The 23,121-nt window shown below is 48.5% G+C and overlaps 1 protein-coding gene across 2 annotated transcripts in view; it reads right to left on the bottom strand.

Moving 5' to 3' along the window:
* KDSR (3-ketodihydrosphingosine reductase) overlaps nucleotides 1–22,385 on the bottom strand; it is a 36,546-nt gene extending 14,161 nt beyond the window's left edge. For both annotated transcript variants that reach the window (XR_004384362.1, XM_032872273.1), the window contains exons 1-6: nucleotides 22,246–22,385; nucleotides 17,475–17,564; nucleotides 15,552–15,608; nucleotides 11,241–11,306; nucleotides 10,966–11,061; nucleotides 3,976–4,167 (exon numbers count right to left, since the gene is read on the bottom strand). Coding sequence is in view for 1 of the 2 variants with exons in the window: in XM_032872273.1 (XP_032728164.1) it covers nucleotides 3,976–4,167; nucleotides 10,966–11,061; nucleotides 11,241–11,306; nucleotides 15,552–15,608; nucleotides 17,475–17,564; nucleotides 22,246–22,353 (609 nt within the window). In the remaining variant the exon portion in view is untranslated. The remainder of the gene's footprint in view (nucleotides 1–3,975; nucleotides 4,168–10,965; nucleotides 11,062–11,240; nucleotides 11,307–15,551; nucleotides 15,609–17,474; nucleotides 17,565–22,245) is intronic.
* Nucleotides 22,386–23,121: the final 736 nt, after the last annotated feature.

The raw sequence follows: 23,121 nt of genomic DNA, 5'->3' as shown, positions 1-23,121 counted from the left end.
TAAGCCTGCGGCAGGAGCTGGAAGGGTCGGGAGAAGCATGGAGGCAGCAGATCCTGGCCGGCCACCCTGACGAGCACGCCAGCCGAGGGTGATGTCTCTGCTGGCCGAGCTCCAGCGCTCCGGGGCCGTGAGAGAGCTCGTTCGCTCAGCACGGATGGGGCGCGCGGCTTCAAGGCCCAGCTACGCTCATAAATAGCTCTGGATCCAGGCCAGGCAGTGAGGTTGATGAGCAAGCGATTTCTCTTCCACTTGTTTTTGAGATAGTGACTTTAAAAATCTGTCTCCCACGGCCTTGCCCTCTGTGGTGCACAGACCAGACAAAAATACCCCCCAAAAAGCCGAGAGGCGGTAACCGGCCCCTAGGAAGCCTGAGGCCGACTCTGCTGGGACACGGTCGATTCTCTGCTGCTTCTGCGCCCCTTCCTCCTGCGACACATAAGAACTGTGGCCTAAGCTCATAGGAGACAGTTCATCCAAACCGTGTTTCTCAGATCCAAGGTTACGGCTGAGCTGCGGAAGGGCTGAAACGGCCCTCCAGAACAGCTTCATCCCGGGGTGCGCACAGATTGTCAGGGCTGGGAGAAACCAGTCCCACCCCTTTCCGGGAGCTGCTGTCATCCCTACCATCATGAAGCACAATGACTCTCTCCACCCACGGCTGAATACCTCCAGTGGCTAATCACCCAATCATTTTATTTCTCCATCCAACACACTTGTGTTGAGCGCCTACTGTGTGCCAGTATTGACCTATGAATGAGGATACGATGTCAGCAACTCAGAGTCTCCGCCCTTGTGGAGCTTACGGTCTCCCAAAACTCTGGGTCAAATAATTGGTAAAAATCAAAATACACCAAACTAGATCATCACTTTCCTTTAATCAACTAACCCCATAACCCCAGCAGAAAAGGAAAGGCGATTAATTTGGCTTCATGTGTTCTTGCTAAGACAATGCTGACTCCCAGAGATCACCACTTTCTCTAAAAATTAATAGGCCGGGACCTCACTGGCTGATTCCCCTGCTTACCTTACCACTGTGCGTTTGCCCTCATTCCCACTGACTGACCATTCTCTGTCCTCCCACTCTGCCCCTACCCTCCCTTTATCGGTTTCTTCCTCCTCCCTGGTCTCCATTTCAACCAGAAGGCCAACCCTCTGCTCGAGAACCAATTTATCATTAAAATAATCCCACCTAAAATGTGTAGTTCCTAATTCCAGCGAAACGAAGTGGTGGTTGGGGGGGTGGGGCTGGAGAGAGGAGCAGAGCTGTGGAGGGAAAGTTCCAGAAGGTCAGCTTCAACTTCCTTTTCACACTGTGGGAAAAGATGGCCTTGGAGGGAAGCTTTTACCTGGTCTCTGCTACTACATCTTTGGCTGTGACCAATGTCAGGGGTGCCTGGGTGGCTCAGTAGGCTAAGCATCTGCCTTCAGCTCAGGTCATGATTTCAGGGTCCTGGGATCAAGCCCCACATCGGGCTCCCTGCTCAGTGGGGAGCCTGCCTTTCTCTCTACCTCTGTGCTCTCTCTCTCTCTCAAATAAATAAAATCTTTAAAAAAAAAAATCTGCTTTCCAAAAAAATTACCTTTTAGAATCTTTAAATCCTATATTTATACCTGAAAGACTGAGTTAAAGAAAAAAAAGAAAGACCAAAAAATGCAACAAAGCATTCTTTCAAACTTATTCATTGTACACAAAACATTTCCAGGGTCCTACTTTAGTTTGTGGGCAAAGGGTGGGGTGGACAGGAAGGTTTAAAAGTTAATTAAACCAGAAAGGATTATCAAAAAGTACTTAGAGCCTGAGAAATTCTATATAAGGTCTGTTTCATGCACAGAAAACACAACCACCCTGGCAAAGTCAATGGAATTAGCCAGGTTTCCAAAACCAGCACCGTACGTTTGTAGGGAAACAATGGTTTTGATGCAAGTCTGCTATGAATAAAACTGGATTTTGATTATTGAATTTATTTCCCTCATGGTACATGTTAATTTTATTCTGTGTTTACACGGGGACATTTTTCATGGAGTCTAAATATGGACCAAAGTCAAGCTGCCTTCAAGTTCAAACCAGCTACGAGCAGCTTGTGAATCACACTTGTCCCAAAGAGGCTCTGGGGACTCTACTAGCAACTCACTTCCTTTCCCTCTTCTTTAGGAACATCCCATTCTACCCGAAGTGAAACCAGGCCACCCAGATTACACACTTTGCCCTCAATGAGCAAATCCTGGAGAAGCTCTGCAAGACAAGACTTAGGAACAAAAAGCCTTAATAAGCAGATTTTTCATTTCTAAAATAGCCGTTTCCTTAGCAGGTGTCTGAGACCAAAGTGAACGGCTGAGACAACTAGCCAGACGAATCCGGCAACTTCTGACCTGAAGTGCAGACATATCAGCTGCCGTGGCAGACGGGCAGAGGACTTCGGCGAGGCAAGGACTTTGTTACTATTTTTATTGCAAAATAACGATGCCACTTTGAGCAATTCCATGAACTACTGAAAATTCCCGTTCTTGTATCTCTAGGGTGGCGTAACCACATCTGCCCACATACCTCACAAAACCGTTCTAGAAATCAAGTGTTTATTTGCAAAGGGACTTTCAAAGTAAACATTTCAAAAGAAATACTGATATTCTTGTTTTGAAATTTCACAACCACATGGGCCTCATTAGCTAAACATTATAAAGCCCTATTATTGATTAAGAGTATTAAGCCATTTAATAAAAAGGAAATTGGGGGCTGGTTCCATTTTGATGAACACAGCAGAGTCAATCAGTCCCTAAGAGGCACATCAGGATTGTGTCACTGACTGGACAGCTCATCTGTACTGCGTTTGTTCCACAGCTGGGCAGTGTGGTACTCTGTCACATACCATCAAGGACTCTCCTGGGGATTTTCTAAATCAGGGGTCAGGAAACTATGGCCTGTGGGACAAATCTGGCCCTCCACTTGTTTTTAAAAATAAAGTTTTATTGGCACACAGCCATAACTGTACATTCACATATCACACATGGCTGCTTTCCTGCTCTCATAGTGGGCTGGAGGGGTTGCAAGAGACACCATCTACCCCTCAAAGGCTAAAATACTTATAAGCTGGCCCTGACAGAAAAAATTTTGCTAACTCCTAATATAAATCAGTAAACACAATCCCCAAATCACACTCTTACTGCAAGAAGGTTGATCGCAATGAATTCTCTTCTGGGTTCTTAACACGATGTGGCGTTATTTTAATCTATCTCACAAGAGAATTTTACCTTGCCTTTTCAGCATGTGATTTGGGATGGGTATGTGTCCCCAAGCGTCCCCACTTGACAACAATGCAGAAGTCTGCTTCACACAAGCGAGGTTGTGTGAAGGTTGTCACATCATGACAAGCACTTATTTTGATGTTAAGCCTCTTTCGCAACATGCTCTATTAACTGGGAAAATAAAAGGCACTCGCTCTCATCAGTATTTCTTTAAGACAGTAAGATGTAAGAGAGAGAGAGAGCCAAATGATATTTTTAGTCCAACTCTCTTGTTTTTCGGAAAAGGAAGGAGACCAAGTTAAATGATTTGTCTAAATGCTGAGAGCTAGACAGTAGCTGATTTAAGCTTTTCCCTCAAACACATGCTACGTTCATTATTCAGTCATTAAGGACACGTCTTTTTGGTACAGAAACACCGCCAGAGAATAAAATATCTGGTTAACCTGATGCATACTCACACGGAATGAGGCCAAAAATACTGTGTGAATAGTGGCACTTTGTGTATTAAATGAAGCAAGAGAAACACCTCACGCCCGTTTTGCTTCTATCATTATCTTCGTGTGATGAAAAACGTTATCCGCAGAACGCAAGGGTTGGGCTGACGGCCCCTCACTGACGTCAAGTCTACAAATGTCTGAGTCGAGGCAACGGCGTGTGTAAAGTGGCTACAAACTAAAGGGGAACACGCGCTGCTGAGCTGGGAGACAGACACGGGAAACCGAGCACAGCGCTTACCTCCATCTGCAAAGCTTCAGCCAATCCCCTGATGGCAAACTTGGAGGACGAGTAGGCCGTGAAGCCGAATAACCCCAGCTGTCCCGCCTGGGAGGAGACAAAGACGATCCTGCCCACGCGGCGCTCCTTCATGGTGGTGATCACGGCGCGGCTGGGGTACACGCTGCCTAGGTAGTTGACGCTCATGAGTCGCTGCAGGGAACAAAGAGCCACGCGGCAGGTGAGCAAGGTCCAAGCCTCAAGGCTGCGCTTCGTGGGGGTTCTGTCCGCTCTCCCGGTCTGAGTTCTGCAGCGGAGCCTGAGTGACTGGGAGCCGGTGGATGTGCCAAAGGAAGGAATGAAGCCGTGAGCCCGTAGGGAGCCGGGGTGCCCGTGACCTACCCTCTGAAGCCTGTCTCAGTCTAGTCTGCTATTCTCACCATGACCACAGGGACGTCTTTGCTGAAAACCGGTCAGGAGTAGTTTTCTCCTTACCAAAAGTACACCACGTCTTGAGGGTAACACTTTTTGAAAGACAGTCTTAGGCAAAAGCCCCCGAATGTTTCCTACCCTACTAGAAGATCACAAAGAGACGAGGAGAGTGATTAATAGCATAGGTTGGTTTGAAGCCTTGGCTTGACCGTTTCCTACCTATTTGATGATGAAGAAAGTCAGACATGCTACTTAGTTCTGCAGCTGAACCCAGGACTCACGCTCATACTAGCTCAGAGGGCTGTTGCAAGAATTGGACGAGGAAACACAAGTCAAGGAGAGCACAGCCCCGGGGCCGCAGGGAGCGCCTGGCAAGCACTGGCTCTTAGACTATGGTGGGTAAGAGCGCACGTAGGTACCAAGAGTCTATTTTCCTTCGTCCTGGGAACTCTTAAAAGCCTTACATTTTAACTTGGAAGTCTAAAAGTACTTGCATCAAAATGACTCTATATTAAAAGTCCTGGAAAAATACTAGATCTATCAGCCTGTGTAACCAAATACTGCGGAACTCTAAGTCAACCACAGAATGTTAACTCTACAGAAGTTACGTAGCTTTTAGAGATGGTGACCAGAAACACCAGGAGGATGGGGAAATAGTTATTCCACAAGTTTAAAAAAGCAAAGGGCATACAATACTGTATTTACACTGGGACCGTAGCCAATTCAGATATCAAATAAAAGTACGTGCACACAGGTACCAAACACAGGAAGTACAGAAAACGGTAAGTGATTGTGGGGTGCCTGGGAGGTGTAGGCGGTTGAGAGTCTGACTCTTGATTTTGGCCCAGGTCATGATCTCATGGGTCATGATCTCAGCCTCATGACAGGCTAGGCTCCGTAGGGAGTCTGGTGGAGATTCTCTCTCTCCTTCAGTCTCCCTCTACCCCTCCCCGAACTCATGTGCATGCTTTCTCTCTCCTCTCTCTCTCTCTCTCTCTAATAAATAAATAAAGGAAATTTGTAAGTGATTGTGTTAGGATGCTGAGATTCCTACCTTTCCCAAAATGTCTTTTGATATCATCACATTATTTTCATAATAAAAATGCTCTAAAAAAGTACTGAAAAAAGAAGGCATGCTGAACCCAAGTGTTAACCTCCACTCCCTTCAGAGACCCCACTAAAATCTTGGTGAAAAGATAACAATTTTTTTAAATGCTAACAACCCACAGAAGCATAGACAACAGGAAAAGAAAGAACAGCGAGAACATTTTGGAAGCTGAAAAAGAGAATGGTGGGCGACAACGAGCGTAGCAGACAGCCGAATGCTAAGCAAGGAACAGAGGAACTGAGAGCGGGCCTGCACAGAGAAGCCCCACAGGCCTGAGCAGCACCAGAAGCACCTCTGGGGGCAGGAGGCGAGGCATGGGGCTAAAACCCAGGTGTATCAGCTAAAAATCTGTTTACTTACTTATTTGTTTTTATTATTTTCTTTTGAGAGAGAGAGAGAGCATGCGGGCCTGCATGAGTGGAGCGGGGGAGGGGCAGAGGCAGAGGGAGAGAGAGACTCTCAAGCAGATTCCACACCCAGCTCAGAGCCCGACCCAGGCTCGATCTCAAAACCCTGAGATCATGACCGGAGCCTACATCAAGAGTTGAATGCTTAACCAACTGAGCCACCCTGACGCCCCTAAAAGTCTATTTAAAACATAGACAAATCCACAATTATAATCCAAGATTTCAATACCCCTCCTTCAGAAGCTGTAAGAATAAGAGGACACAAAACCAGTCAGGACATGGAAGGCCTGAACAACATTTCAGCCAACCAGACCCAACAGACACTGCTAGAACACTCCGCCCGAAACAGCAGAAACATGGTCTTCCCACGTGCACAGACACGGGAGAGGCTGCATGTTGGGCCAAAAGCAAGTCTCAACAAATCTTAAAGGAGTCAAGTCATACAAGTGTGTCTGCTAGCCACAATGGAATTAAATCAGGAATCAGCAAGGAAGTGATTTCTGGAAAATCTCCCAAATATTCAGGAATTAAATAACACACTTTTAGATCATCCAAGGGTCAAAGCAAAAATGAAAAGAGAAATTATAAAGTATCTGTAACTGAACTGAAGTGAAAACACAACATATGAAAATGTGTGGGACGCTGCCTTAGTTAGCATCACTGAGCTGGAAATCTGTAGCGTGGGTCAACTGTATTTGAAGAGGGAAGGGGCCTCAAATGCATGACCTCAGCTTCCACCTAAAAAACTACAAAAAGAAGAGCAAATTAAAACAAAAGTAAGCAGAAAAAAGGAAACCACAAAAATAAGAGAGGGAATAAAAGAAATAGAAAAGAGAAAGACAACAGAAAATTAACACAACCAAAAGCTGTTTATTGAGAAGATCCATAAAATTAATAAATATCAAGTTCTGCTGGTCGGGAAAGATAAAAGACACAAACTATCAATATCGAGAACCAGGGAGGTGGGGCACCTGGGTGGCTCAGTCAGTTAGGCGTCTGCCTTCGGCTCAGGTCATGATCCCAGGGTCCTGGGACTGAGCCCTGCATCAGGCTCTCTGCTCAGTGGGGAGCCTGTTTCTCCCTTTCCCTCTGCCTGCCGCTCTGCCTAATTGTGTTCTCTCTCTATGTCAAATAAATAAATAAAATCTTTAAAAAAAAAATGGGAGAGGTGCTATCACTACAAACTCTAGATATTAAGGGGATGAGAAGGGAATACGATGAACAGCTTGGTGCCTATCAATTCAATGACCTGGATGAAATGGACAAATTCCTTGAAAGCCACAAGCTACCAAAGGTCACTCAAAAAAGAAACAGAAAGGAAGATAAAAATGTAGAGGCACCTGGGTGGCTCAGTCTGTTAAGTGTCTGACTCTCGGATCACGAGATCCAGCCCCACATCAGGTTCTGCCCTCAGCAGGAGTCTTCTTGGATATTCTGTCCCTCTGCCCCTTCTCCCACCCCTTCTCTCGCTCTCTCTCTCTCATTCAAATAAGTATTTAAAATCTTAAAAAAAAAAAAAAGATACAAATGTAGCCCTACATCTATTAAAGACATTGAATTACAGTTAGAAAACTTTCCATAGCGATAAGGTAAGATAAGGCTTCACTGGTAAATTCTAGCAAACATTTAAGGAAGGATAGCACCAATTCTATACAAATCCTTCCAGAAAACTGAAGAGGAGGGACTATTCTCCTACTTATACAAGATGCAAGCATTACCTTTACACAAAAATCAGAAAATAACATTATAAGAAAACAAAACTCCAACTAATATCCCTCAAGACCACAGAAAGGATTAATAGCCAAGTGGGGTCGAGCCCAGGAATGCAAGGCTGGTTGAACATTGGAAACTAATCAGTATAATTTACCATATCAACTAAAAAAAGAACTCTGTGATCATCCCAACAGATGCAGAAAAAGCACCTGACAAAATCAACCTCCGTTCCTTATAAAAACTCTCTCAGCAGGGGCACCTGGGTGGCTTAGTCGGTTTGGCATCCAACTCTTGATTTTGGCTCAGGTCATGATCTCAGGGTCCTGGGATCCAGCCCCGTGTTGGGCCCTGCACTGGGTGCGGAGCGTGCTTAAGATTCTCTCCGTCTCCCTCTCTCTCTCCGCCCCCCCCACCCCTCAGTTGTGCATGTTCTCTCTCAAAAACATACAAACAAAAAACACAACCAAAAACCAAAAAAATCTCAGCAAACTTGGAATTGAAGTTTCTCAACGTGATACAGGGCATCTGTCCAAACACAACAAAAGAGAACAGAACTACCAAACATCATACTTAATGGCAAAAAAAAATGTTTTCTCCCAAGATCAGGAACACCACAAGCATGTCTGCTCTCACCACTTGTACTCTGTGCTGCACGTTCTCGCTGGTACAACAAGGTGACCAGATGGGAACAGAAAAAGTAAAACTAACGCAGATGACACGATCTTAAATGCAGAAAATCTAGACCAGAATTAATGCGAGCACTAGAATTAATAATGGACTTTAGCAAGGCTGCAAGATCAACACACAAAAATCAACTGAATTTCTCTCCAGTAGCAATGAACACTCAGAAACTAACATCAAAAATACCATTTCTAATGGCATCAGAAAATGGGAAATACAGGAAAATGAGGTGCAAGACCCATACACTGAAAATTACAGAAGACTGCTGAGAGAAATGAAAGAAAATTTAGATAAATGGAGACATATACCACGTTCGGAGGTTAAAAGGCTCGATATTGTTAAGAACCAGCTCTCCCCATGTGGATTTATAGAGGCAACGTCATCCCAATCAAAAAGTGAAAATAATTATCACTAACAACCACAAGGAGATAAAACAGGATATTGCTCTAAGAATCCACGAAGAAAACCATTAAACAGGAAAATTAAAAGAGGTGCCCTGGCGTTCCCCAAGACCACCTCCAGTTTGAGCGATTCCCGGGATGGCCTCCCGGACGTCGCACCTCATCGTACCCCTGACTCAGATTTATGGCAGCGAGAGGGCACAAAGCACAATCAGCAAGGGCAAGAGGCACCAGGGTCAGAGTCCAGAGGAAGCAGGCACGAGTTTCCAAGAGGCCTCTCCCCGGGGAGCCATGCGGCACGTGGTGAGGTCCCCCAGCCGTGAGCTGTAACCCCACGGTCAACCATCCTGTGCAGGGAACCCTTGTGATGGGGACCCTGTGAGCCTCAGTCAAGATCAAACGAGATAAGCAACAAAAACAACACAATCAAGTAAAAAAATAAGAGAGAATTCACGTTACATAAACATGACCTCTTGTCTCCAGAAAACGCATCAGACCTGGCAGTGTGGGTTCCGGCAGGACTTACGGACGAGGAGCCTTGACCAAAACACTGCAGGACCGAGACGTACAAGGGGGAGAGCCGGGGGGGCAGATGTGGGCCAGGCAGAGGGTCGCCCCCGAGTACAGTGGCCTGCTGCCTGCGTTCGGGGCAGCTGGGAAGAGGCCTTGTCACTGGGACAGAGGCCACAGGCTTTGGGTTACCAAAGTGGTCTCGCTGGGGCGGAACCACTTCCAACAGCCCCTCGTGTGCCCCTCTCCACCCCCCTGCCCCCTCACTCCGAGTTTACCCCTAAATGCCCCCATGTCACCACCTCCCGCCCGGCCTCTGACACCGTCTACCCAGCACCCTGCCACAGCAGGCACAAAGAGCCTCTCAACACCGAAACACACACCATGCCTGGCAGGGCTCAGGCCTCTTCAGAGGTTTTGAACTAAAAGCCAAATTCCCCGTGGTGGCCTTCGAGGGCCCAGGCCTTCTGGCCCCTGCTCCGCCCCACAATGCTCCAGAAGCTGACCCCTCACCCCGCAGCGCTCCTTAGCCTCCACCCCCTGCCCCATACCGGCCTCCTGGTGAGTTCACCCCCCACACTCGGTCAGGGTGAGTCTGTGGATTCCCCCTCCTTAGCTGCTCTCTCTCTGTCTCATACACACACTCCCACACACCTGACTGTGCGGGCCAACTCCGGAGTCTCAGCCGTCTTCCCCAGCTGACTCTGCACCCAGCTGCTGGAACCGGCTCCCACCTCTCCCCCGATAACCTGCGGTCAAGGCAAGCGGGCCCCGACCACCGCCTTTCATGCTGAGTTGATAAAGGGGCCGGCCGACCCTCGGGCCCCAGATAAGGCGGCCCTCTGCTCCCAGCTGCCTCTGGACGCTCCCGGCTGGACTTTAAATCAGAGAGTTCACAGCGCCTCCCCAGCCCTGCAGAAGCCCCCCAGCGCCCTCCTCTGCAAACGTGACCTTCATGGAGTAAAACATCCAAATCCACCACAGCGGATCATGAAGGAAAAGACAGTTGAGGCAACGTCCACCAAAAAACTCTCCTGGACTCTAGAAGGACGGCATAACTGCTGTCCACTTACTGAGAGCTGACAGAGATTACTAAGAGAAGGTCCCTGGCAAATCTGTTTAAAAATACAAACCAAAATAGGATGGGTTATCTTTTCGTCTTGACTTCGCAACCCCAAAAAGAGTCTGCTCTTAAACTTTGCTGGCTTACCACTGTTCCAAACCCTGATGGCTGAGGTGAGAATCCAGCATCTCTTGGCTCACAAAGAGCCTCTTGCAGAGAGGACCACGGTGAATGGTCACCATGATGCATGTCAGGCTGGGGGTCGTACAGCCGGGCGGACCAAGGTCCAGAGACATGTCTAAGCTCTTAAGGTTGGATGGTCATGGCGCTGGGACCAAAACCTTGTCCAACCTTCCCCCAGCCTTCTAAAGCTTTTAGAAAATCTGAATGCGTTTTATCTGTTTCAGTTGCAAAGCTTTCCCCTGTGGCCCTGCTCTGCTTGGAGTGTATGAGTTGCCCGATGAGCAAAAAGCAAATGGCGGGGCGCCAGGGTGGCTCAGTGGGTTCAAACTTCTGCCTTCGGCTCAGGTCATGATCTCAGGGTCCTGGGATGGAGACCCACATCCGGCTCTCTGCTCAGCAGGGAGCCTGCTTCCTTCTCTCTCTCTGCCTGCCTCTCTGCCTGCTTGTGATCTCTGTCTGTCAAATAAAGAAATAAAACTTTAAAAAAAAAAAAAAAAGCAAATGGCTACTTACCTCAAAAGTACTAACTTCAAGATCTTCAAATTTTCCTGAAAGTGACATTCCTGCACAGTTCACAAGCATGTCTACTGGGCCCAGTTTCTCCTGTGCCTAGAAAAATTTATGAGAGCAGGCATGAAGTAAAAGAAGAGAAGAATCACTTTGTAGCAAATCAATGACAACAACTATCAAAGGGACAGAGATGACTTGTCAGTTCCCAGCCACACATCAGAATGGGAAGAACCAACTGAAAGGCAAGTGAGTGAGTTCCAGCTAGCCCAACCTCTTACTTGTTTTATGACGTTCTCTACTTGGCTGTAGTCTTGAGAAACGTCAACGGATATACAAAGCACCACCTGTTAGGAAGAGGGAAAAAAAAAAATGATCAAAGCCACGCAGGTGTCTGAAAGGAATTTTTAAAGAATTTTTTTAACGTAAAGGCAATTCTTTCCAATAGCTGGGAAGTCTGGCTCTGTAGGCACAGATTGCACTGTTGGAAATCTGCTGACAGCGCAACTGTGGAGCCTAATTTTCTTGGCATTTTTCACAGAAAACTCTATTGTGTAAACTCAAAAACATGTCTTAAGAAACGTGGGTCAAAGTACACGCTTTCGGGTGTAAGATAAATAAGTTCCGGGGGTCTCATGTACAGCACACTACCGACAGGAACGAATCTGGTGCGTACGTGAGATCCCCAGAAAAGCACATCTTAGGTGCTCTCGACACACACGCGAAGTAACCGCGTGAGGTGACAGGTGTGTGAATCAACTTGACGGGGCAAGCGTTTCACGACGCCAACGTGCATCAAGTCGTCACACTGTGCCCCTTAAGTGCATACAATTTTTATCAGTTTCACCCGGAAATAGAAAGGAAAAGAAATGTAAAAAACTCCTCTGGGCACGCCTCTGATCTGCAGTGATTGACAGCAGCTCTGAGACCAGCTGCGGCCCGACGTGGAGGGAGGCCTGGACCACGAGGAGGTAAGTGGAACCCTGCGGGCAGGGACATGTTCCGTGTCTGGATTTCAGCGCCACTTTTACACACGTATACATCTGTCAAAAGCCATCAAACTGTACTCTTCACATGGGTGTGGTTTACTGGACATCAATTACAGCTCCGGCCGTTAAAAAGAACACATAAATTACATAAAGAATAAACAAAGTGTATATGAATTGCATCTCAAGTTGTTAACATCTAAGGTCGTTAAAAATAAAAACAATATATCTACTAAATAAGCTCAAAAAAATACTCCCCTTGGAGCAGTCCCCAAGCTCTGATGGCCCTGCTGGGGCTCCGCTTCGTCAGGGGGAATAGAGACAAGCAAACACCACCTACTCGCAAAAGCTACCTTAGTTTGAGTCTGAGCCCAGTGACTTTATCTTTCAAGGCCAAGGGTCCCTCCGGGCTTGTGGGATCTTGAGGTGCCTGACTCTGGACGGGCCGCCCACTCCCAGGGGTCACCAGTCAAGCCCCAGAGCCCACCCAATCCGAATGTGGCCACGCACAGGGGTTCCCAGTACAGACAGACGCCAGGAAGAGCCCAGCCCGTGCTGGCCACGGAAAAGTTCCGTTCAGTCTTTGGAAAGGAAGAAGGGAAGGAAGAGAAGAAGGAAGGGGGAGGGAAAAAAGCACTTATTTCCGTGCTTACTTGGACAAAAGTTGATAAAATAGCAGTTCAAAATACTAATGAGGACTAACAATGAGCTATTGTTTTAATTTCCCTTTTTGGATAACGTTTTCAAATCCAGAGCGTAGCCTCTGACATCGCAATGTTCTGTGTTCCAGGGGTGGGGGGTCGCGGAGAGAAGCAGAAAGGCATTTCTCCACTTCTCAGTCTTTCTGTGAGTTCTTCTTGGTGGAGACTGGCCACTGAGCTGGGGGACAGACAGAAGGACTGTGCACAGGAGGGCACGTCCACTTCCACTCACGCGCCCGTGCGTGGCTGCAAGTTGAAGGGGGTGCGGTGCGGGGGAAGGGGCTGGCGGGGGCGCGGGCCTGGCAGGCCTGGGTTCCAGTCCTGCCCCTTCACCCACTAGCTGGGCGGGACCCGAGGAGGCGGCGCTGGCCTCCCCTGCTCCGGCCAGGGTGTCAGAAGCTAGTGACCACAAAGCTCCCTTCCAGCTCTGAAAAGACGCGACGCGAGGAATAAAGCCACGACACGAGGGGGCTGCCTGACACCCTGATGCGGTGGGGAGGAAGTCTTATCTGATGCAGGAAGGAGCGACATCCAAAGGAGCCAAATCCCTAAAGAAAGGAAACGGCCCCCTTCGCAAATGTGACCTGGAATATTCCAGAGGAGCTGCCCTTGGGTTTTAATTCCTGTAACCAGGACTTTTATACGAGGCTTTTTATACAGTATTAGATCATTTACTATAAATAAAAGCTATCCCACAGATAAGCAAAATTTAAAAAGAACAAGGGGGGGGGGTTCACAAATCACCAGGAAAAACGTGTCCCCGCAGCTCTGCTTGTGCTAAACTGCACAGCGAAGCCCTTCTGGCCCGGCCCAGCCCATCCTCCCTTTCCCTGACGGAGGTGCCAGGAACTTTCCACATGACCTCAAGCCTTCTGATGGCTGAGGTGGGGGCGGGAATCTGGGCGAACGAGTCCAGGGCAGGGAGATGCTGCTGACAGCAGGCCTGGCCTTCAGCCAGGAGCACGCAAGTGCCGCAGTTTGACAGGAGACGTCTTCCTCTATCAGAACTCACATGACTATGGAAAAAAAGAAAACGGGGAGATTTGCTGAGATGGCAGCTTTCCGATGCTCTCGGGCTCCAGGGAAGGGGGCACAGAAGCCAAGGTACTGGGGAAGACGCCGCACATGGACTCGAGGAGATGCGGACGAGGACCTCTACCTGCAGCACGGGGCGCCAAAGCAGAAGACACGGCAGCCGCACCGCCCGGGGGACGACTGTGTACCAGTGGGTCCCTAGACCCCTACGGCAGTTACAAAAGGCGAGGCTGATTTATTTTTCTTGATGTGGAAGGAGCTCTCACGTATTTTGGAGGGGAAAAAGAGGCTACTAAAACTACAGTGTGGGGCACCGGGTGGCTCAGTAAGTTAGGCATCTGACTTCTGCTTTCGGCTCAGGTCAGGATCTTGGGGTCTCAGGTGGTGGGATCAAGCCCTGCACTGGGCTCTGCATTCACTCTAAGTGGAGTCTGCTTGAGATTCCTTCCCTTTCTCTCCCCCTCTGCTCCTCCCCCTGAGCTCACACAGACACTCTTTCTCTCAAATTAATAAATAAAGTACTTCTTAAAAAATAATTTAAGAAATTCAAAAAACTACAGTGAAATACCATTTAAAACCCATCCGAAAGGCAAAAATTAGTAAGCCTGCCAATACCAAGTGTTGGCAAGGATGTGAGGCAACAGGAGGCCTGGAGCACTACAGGTGGGCGTGCGCCCACTCTGCTGAAGCGGAAGATGCGTGTGCGCTGTAACTGTATCTCCACAATTCCATTACCAGACACGGCCCATCCTTGCACACATGCACAGAGACGTGGAGAAAAACTTCAGTAACAGCAAGATGTAAAACTAACCAAAAAACTGGAAACAAAATATCCACCAACAGTAGAACTGATGAACGGGACAGGTCTTCTAAATATATCCGGGAAAATGTTACATAGCAGTAAAAATGGATAAACTATGACTTTATGCAACAATGCAGAAATATCTCTAAAGCAGTCTCTAGGGAAGAAATCAAGTTGCACAAAAATACCTAGAGAATGATGTCCTACAAATCTACAGAGGCAGAAAGCAGATTAGTGATTGCCTGGCGCTGGGGGGTTGGGAGGAATGGGGAGTGACAAGGTCCCGACTTTCTTTACAGGGTGACGGGAAAGCTCTAAAGCGATTCTGGTGCAGGCTGTGCAACTCTGAGGGTAGGCGCTAAATCGTACACTTGAACCGGTGAACTGAATGGTATGTGAAGTATGCCTCAAGAAGTCTGACAAAAAAAATAAGAATGGTGCCATCAAGTTCAAAGAGAAGCAGAAATAAACAGTATCTTATTTAGGGTTATGTGCACCCTCTAGAGAAACTATGAAAAGAGCAAAGGATGAATCAACATATAAATCAGGTTGGGGGTTGCCTCTAGAAATGAGACCAGAGGATATGGGCAGCTGATATGGGCTCCCAGAGGGCGCTCCGGGGGGCCCAGTACTTCTCATTTCTTAAGCTGGGTGATAAGTGCCACAGTAACTTGTTATTATGTTTTATACTGAATGATACATATATACATACACACCATTTTATTCATCAGAAAATACCATAACCAAAAAAATAAATGTAGTGCCCCTTTCCCCTTAAGTGTTTATATGAAGTTACCTTAAATAAATAACTGAAATAAAATCACTTCCTAGAAAAACATTATTTGATCATTGGTGCGTGTAAATCAAAGTCTGTACATTTTAGGTAACAACCTAAACTCGAAGACAATTCAAACGACTTTGCTTTTTAAAAAACTGTCTAATATGTATCTTAACTAGGAAAATCCTCCCTGCTTTACATGAACTATTTGCAGTTCAAACAACATTTTTCTTCCCTCTACACAGCTGCGCTGATTAGTTCAGAAAATGCATCCCGAAGACGGATCATACCTGTTTATCATTAATAGAGTGCTTTTCAATTTCTTTCTTTGCCTGCAGCAGCTTGTCCTGAAAGCAACAGACAACAATTAGTTCTGGTGATTGTCTATTTGTCTGCTTGTTTGTTTAAATGGGGCAAAAAAGCAATTATTTGTGTAAGTATTTATTAAAGTGCAGAAAACACTCAAGACAGCCTCTGTACTGTACAGCTATGGGCCACAGGGTATGAAAGAAAGGAGCTGTAAAGCTATGTTCGGCTATGATTAAGTGACAGCAAGGGTTTTCTGAAAGATAACAGAAAAACAAATGAACTGCAAAATCCCAATTAACAGTACTAATTGCTGATGGGCACCATCTCAATGCTAATGAATGTTTGGATCTGACATCAGTGAGTGTGACATAAACCAAGAACCCCCACCTGGCCCTGCTATATCCTGGGATCCCACGTCAAGCGTGCTTTTGTGAGAGTGTCCGATATCTTCCTCCTCTCCCATAAAAGCAAATATACTAAAAAATCACTCTTTTAGATAGATGGAGGAAACCTAATCCTGGCTACTTTCCGAGAGTAATCCTAAACAAGAAAAGCCATCCCGTAACTGAGAGATTCCTCCAAGGTCTCAATTTTGCTTGTCTGGCTCATTTTTCAAGAAGAGAGATGTATCAGTTGGCAGTTCATTATTTGTTCTAAAAGTTGTAATTTAAAAACAGGGGTGCCTGGGTGGCTCAGTGGGTTGAGCCTCTGCCTTCGGCTCAGGTCATGATCTCAGGGTTCTGGGATCGAGCCCCGCATCGGGCTCCCTGCTCAGCAGGAAGCCTGCTTCTCCCTCTGCCCCTCTTCTTCACTCATGCTCTCTCAATCTCTCTCTCAAAAGTAAATAAACAAAATCATTAATAAAATAAAATGTGACATTTTCCTTCCCATAAAGTGGCTTTAATGCCAAAGCAAATTCACTGTTAGAGATGTCAGGATACAAACGGGAAGTAGCAATTCTGCCTTTCTTGATTTTAAGAAGAAATTATGAACATTGAAGCCTAATTCTGTGCCAATATTTAAACATTTCCCCCCTTCCCGAGGTGCTCCTGGGTAGCTGTGTACCCCCACCTGAGTAGTCGGTCACCCCACTGTTGCCCTCCTTTGGCATATGAGAATCTGAAGTCCCCTGGCAAAGATGCCACACAGGCGTCCCCATTCCTTCCACCAGCCCTCCCTTCATGTCTCCATCCACAACTCTGTTTTGAGCACCCGCCAGGAGCCAAGCATGGCGCCAGGCACGGAACAATGGCAGGTGGCTGACAACACAGCCATCGTCGTCTCCCCCACTGTGCCTCCCCCCGCCTCCCCAGAGCAAGAGGACTCCACAACTGTTCGTGTGAACACAGTGTCATTGCTTTGGCTGTGGAAACAACTTTAGCAAGAATAACAGACCCTGGGGGGATAAAAAAGAAAGAAAGAAAGAAAAGAAAAACAGACCTTGTGTTGACTTGACACAGAAAAACACATGTTTTGCTACAGTGCTGGGGAGCAACAAGAGTCCCTGGTGGAGTGTGGGTTTCATTAGAGATGGACATCATCTGGATAATAAGCAAATTCCAGAGAGACACCTACCCGTCCTGATCAGGACGCGGCTATCAGCCCTGTGATCGGCCCTGCCGCCTCCTCCTGGCAGGTGGACGCCCTCCCTGGCTCCCTGAGGCCTCTCCCACCCAAAAGTGCAGAGCCTCCCATGTTGCCTAACAGTCGGTGAAACTAAATAAATATTTGTGAAGCTGGCCTGGCTTCAACTGAGAAGTCTTTGCCCCGAATAGGAGAAACAACCAGTGGTTCAAAAATCACACCTGGAACCAGAAATCCAAATCCCAGGACTCGGGCACCGCCTCTCCCACAAATCTAAAGCCGAATAAGGAAGTGGGTAATGACACACCCAGAAGACTTACCTCATTCCGTGCCACCAGAGTTATGAACGCTCCTTGCTTATAGCACTCGATAGCGATACACTTTCCAATACCACTGGAGCCCCCTGTAACCTAAAAGCAAAAATAATCAAATCTTCTTAGCTCTCGAAATTTCCCTTCTCGTTCATTTAAAGTGACAATGGGCTCAAAAACCCAATCTACGAGAACCAGACTTTTAGTGATGGTAGTTTCTTCATCCCAGACTTCACAAAAGAAGGGCAAATATGGAAGATGTCACTGTTAGTGGGTCCTGCTGCTGACTGTTTTCAGTACCGAGCTATTAACTGCACACCTATGTTTTTCTGCAGTCACTGGAAGGAAAGTGCCCTATAAATTGAGCTAATAAATAATACATTAGTCTACCTCTGGGTCCAAATTCAGATGAATCTTATTTCCTTACTGCGTATCTTCTGTATGACTACAAAAGAGATGCAAAGAAGAGCCACCTGCACAGATCATCTAATATTTTACATGACTGCTTATTATAAAAGAAATATATGATCACATGGAAATATTAAAAGGTAAAATCTTCCTTCTTGTACTATTCTGCTCCTCACAATCTAGCTCAGCCCTACTGGCTGTCTTTGAGTTCCATGCCCCCTCCAACCACAGGGCCTTTGCATATTCTACTTCCCTGCCAGAAATGCTCTTCTCCCCTCCCTTCATCCAGCTGGCTCCCATTCACCCATTAAATCTCAGCACAGGGGCACCTGGGTGGCTAGGTCGGGTGAGCACGGTTCCGGCTCAGACCATGATCTCATGGGTCCTGGGATCCAGCCCTGCTTTGCCGGGCTTGGTGCTCAGCAGGCAGTGTGCTTGAGATTCTCTCTCTCTGCATGTTCCCCCCCACCCATCAAATAAATAAATCTTAAAAAAAAAAAAAAAATCTCAGCTCAAACATCACTTCCTCAGGAAAACCTTTACTGACTGCCCCTTCCCTAACTACAACCCACCTTCTAGCACTGCATCCTTTTTCCTTTATGGCACTTACATACTCAAACAGCCATGCATTTATTTGTGTAATTATTTGATTCATGGCCATTTCTCCTATCACTGCCTCATAAATGCCAGAAAAATACCATCTCCATTTCTGCTCCCACTATATCCCTAGCACTTAAGAGGACAGTGCCTGGCAAATAGGAAGGGCTTGATATACATTTAACTTCATAAGACAAATGCAGTTATTATCTTTCTAGTCATTTTTCCTTTGAAATTATATATTATAGGGGAAGAGAATGGGGGCCCAGCATTGTCAGGTGAAGGGAGTGGGGAAGTGTCAGAGAGGCATCTGACCTTACATGGTATCATATCCTACTTTAAAAATATATATATCGGGGCACCTGGGTGGCTCAGCTGGTTAGGCGTTTGCCTTCGGCTCAGGTCATGATCCCAGGGACCTGGAATCAAGTCCCACATTGGGCTCCGCGCTCAGCGGAGACCTTGATTCTCCTTCTGCCTGCTGCTCCCCCTGCTTGTGTGCTCTCTCTCTCTCTCTCTGACAAATAAATAAAATCTTTAAAAATAAATAAACAGAATAGAATAGAATAGAATAGAATAAAAAATACGTATCAAAATGTTTTATGTCAAAAAACTAAAAGGCTTCACTATATTACATCAAGGAGTGGTACTAAAACTTAGTTGACGATTTCCCTCTAACAGACATTCGGATTATTTCAAATGTTTTACTGTTAGATATAAATCATGCTGTAATGAACATCCTTGACCCCATCTCAATGATTTTAAAATTATCACGAAGCCACTTCTATACAATGTACCAGTCTCCATGGATGCTGAGGGTCCCCTACTTCTCTTTAGCCTCAAGTCCTCACCACTGAAGAGACCTCCTTGGCAGGTAATTAACCAATTATCTCCAGAAGGTTACTGTAAAAATCTACCCGCTGCCCCAGCCAACAGTTGCCTCTGAGGAGCTCTTTGCTGCTGAGATATTTCACGGGTGGCTTTGGCTTTTGAAATTTCACCAGACATTCCCATTCCACAGCAATTAATATGCCCCTGGCTGTCGTATGATGGTGTTACTGCTGCCTCGATGTCCCTCCACCCAACATCCCCTGCATACCTACCTATCCAAATCTTACCTACCCTGCAGAGGCCAGATCCAACGTCCCCTCCTCCAGGAAGCCTTCCTGAATCTGTCACTCAGTCCTGTCCTTTACCTGTCCCTTTCCACTTTGTGTAACCATCTTAGCTCCGTGACCAAACTGTAAGCTCCTTGAGGATGAGCACTGAGTCCAATCTATCCCCCCTACTCTGAGCACAGAACCTGGCATAAGCCGTTGCGAAATGAGCACTCAGCCAACATTAATTTCCAAGAGTGGTGCAATGGTACCATTTCTCTGAAATAGACAATGGAAAGATTGGAAGTAAAGTTTCCCTGTTACTCAATAAATTAATGGAAGCTGAAGTTGTAAGGTTATTGAGAAAACCTACATTCTCTAAAGTGCTACTGCTGTGATTGCTGTCCTTTTTCTAGACCGTGACAGGTAAGCTGTGTCCACGCACTGCACAGACGAGAGACTGTTCAACCTGATCACTTCTAAGTCTTCTCCTTAAGAGCAAGGGTAAGGCTTCTATCTTTCGGTCCTAGCTTGTGAGAAACTAACCTTCTAATTAAGCTAATGCTTAAGCATCTAAGACTATCTAAGAGTATACATCAGCCAAGTCTAGGCTGTGCTATTCTGAATGGCAGAACAACATGGAAGAGATTTTCCAAAGGGCTGAGAAAAGTGGGAAACACGGACGGAGTTGCCTGACAACTGGCAAACTGGGCCCAGGTGTTAAAGAAAACAGCCTAATTTCCTTTCCTTATCATTGCCTCTTACGATTCAATGCAAAATATCATTTAAATGTTTCTATCTCTTTCCTCACAGCATACACCTGTTATTGAGGACAAGAAACAGGGTGGTTTGCATCAAGAACTGCTCCCAGTCATCTCCAAAAAAGGAAGGACCTGATTTTCCAGTTCTCCCCAAGTCGATTAAAAAGGTTTTTAAACACAAGTACATACCCTGTAAGACTCCTGCAGTATCACCGCTGTCATTAGGAAGATAACACTAGTATATGCGAGCTGTTCTAAATAGAAAGCAATAATTGTGACCTAAGTCTGTTCATGCTTTCACATAAGGAGACATTCGAAATGTTAGCTCCCTCTCCTAACACCACCTGGTCCGGTCCTAACAACTCTCAAGAAAAAGAATGGCGCTTTCCCTCATCTTGTGACATTAAAAAAGAAGACAGATGGTGACATCATGTGAATTATTCATGTCATCCTCACATTATTTATAGTGGCGCATTAAAATGGGATGGTGAAAATAAGAAATTCTTCTTAGTTTACCCCAACAGACTCATTATCTTACTCAGGGCCTGCGGCACAATGAAGCGAGAAAGACTGGAGTCAAGGTTAAGTGAAACTCCCTTATAAATACTGAATCGAAATGTTCACTCCTGCTTTTGGCTTTACATTTTTTTCCAAGTTACGTTCTGCAAACGTAACTTCTGCAAGATTTCAACTTTGAGAGCCATGCTTCTGAGGCAGAAGTTCTCTTGGAGATGTGACACTTTCAGAATTTGGCCTCCGTGGAAAGTCTGGCTTCTCTCTCTTTCTAAATGAATTTACACTAACCTCATGCACCCTGCACATCAGCAACAGCAGGAGCAGAACCATGTAAAGAAAAATACGTTTCCTCATTCACAAACGTCCGTCCAGATCTAAAGCACTAAAGTAAATGACCAGTCCAGCCTGGTCAGCTCGGCAGGGAGGCTCCGTCTCCACAGGCACCGGGCTCCCAGACGTCCCCTCTGGCAGGATTCCTGCCGCCCGCTTAGTAACTAACTCTCCTTATTCAATCACCGCCCACCTCGGTGTGCCTCGGGCCGGTGAGATCCGAATAAGAAAACCGATGCGAAAGCCACAGCAAGTGGCAAAGTGCTGCGCGCAGGTGAGAAGGAAGGTGCGGACACCTGCAGAAAAGGGATCTCTGAAGACACTCGCTTCCGGTAGGAAAGGACCCAACCCCACCCACACCTCCCGCATCCCTCCCGCTCTAGCAGGTCGGCGAGCTCGTCCACCGGACTCCGAAATGATGGCCTACCCGGGGGCTGAGCTCCGACAGACCAGCCGTGTAGACGGGACAGAAGCGTCCCGACACCGTCGAGCCGGGACCGCCAGCCCCCTGCGTTCCGGGCGGTTTTCCCCCCCAAGGTGAGTCACTTCCTGGATTCCTCTGGCAACTGCTCTTTCTGTCACTCGCACAGGCCGTCTTCCCGTTCCGAGCTGCCTCGGTGGGTCCCGGCGGCTGGGTGGGACCCCTGCCCTGCCGCCCGCCTCCCCGCGACCCGGCGGGGACCGCGCGCCTCGCCCTGCGCGGCCACCGACCGCGGTGTCCTTGGCAAAGTTTCTCAGCCTTGCCGCTCCTCGGTGGACTCTTCGGGAGAGCCGAGCGCAGCAATATCCACATCCCACGGGGGCCCCGGGGGTTAGCGAGCGGCTCCCGAGCCCCCGGCGGCCCGCTCTCCCGCCCCGGGGAGGGCCAGCTGCGGCGGAGGGCGGGGCCCCGCCGTCCCCCCGCAGGGACGGGGCCGGGCGGCGCGGCGGCAGGTGGCCCTCGGCGGAGAGAGGGACTCGGGCGGCTGGGCCTCGGTCGCGGGCCGGCGCGCCAGGGGGCGGGCTCGGGGCGGCCGAGCGGGCCGGGCGGCGGCCGCGGCGGCGGCGGCGCAGCAACAGGAGGCCACTCACCACTACATGCGCCCCGGGCAGGGCGAGGGGCTTGGGGCTGATGAGCGGTGACACCATGTAGAGCAGCAGCACGAACGCCACGAGGAAGGCGGCGGCCAGCAGCAGCATCGCTCGGCGGGGCCGGGCCGGGCCGGGCCGGGCCGGGCCGGGAGGGCAGGCGCGCGGGGCTCAGCGGCGCGGCGATCACGCGCGGCCGCGCGCAGCAGGAGCCGCTGTTTGGGTTCGCGGCAGGCGCGGGGCGGGGCGGCGGCCGGAGGGGAAGAGGCGGAGCCGGCCGAGGGCGCGACCGCGGCGGGGCGGCGCTTCCCGGAGGCGGGGGCCGGGGCCGCGAGGCTGGGGCCTGTGGTAGAGCTGCGGGACCCGGCCCGCGACCTCCGGGCGGACGGGGTGTCCCCGAGCGCGGGGGCGGCGGGGCCCCGGCGGCGCCACCTGCCAGCGCCTCCCGAAGGGCCCGGGCGACGCTCAGGGGTGGGGTCGGGGTGCTTCTTAGGACCGCGGAGGCCGGTTTCCAGGCCTCCCCAAGCCGAGTATGGGGGTGGGAGCTGCTCGGGCCCCGGTTTCGCGCTCGCGCCGGGCGGCCGCCGGAGCCGGGGAACGCGATCCCGGGCGCTCGAAGCCGCGGCCTGGGGCCCGGCAGACCCTGTCGCAGTGGGGAGCCCTGAGATCAAGCCGACCGCCCGGCTCCATGTCAGCCTTCTAGGCGTGCTCCGAACCGTGGTCACAGCCCACGGTCGCGTTTCAGAGGACCGAGAAAGCCTTACCGTGGAGCCTAAAAAGCCACTCGGATGGAATTTCCTTGAGCTTAAGAGTCCATCCCCGTTCCCAAGGCTGCGTTCAAAACAAAACAAAGCACATCTTTATTGAGATCTAATTCAC

Source organism: Lontra canadensis, unplaced genomic scaffold, assembly GCF_010015895.1.
Source record: "Lontra canadensis isolate GAN:19392208 unplaced genomic scaffold, GSC_riverotter_1.0 scaffold44, whole genome shotgun sequence".
Classification (NCBI taxonomy): Eukaryota; Metazoa; Chordata; class Mammalia; order Carnivora; family Mustelidae; genus Lontra; species Lontra canadensis.
This window is presented reverse-complemented; position numbering and strand designations above follow the sequence as displayed.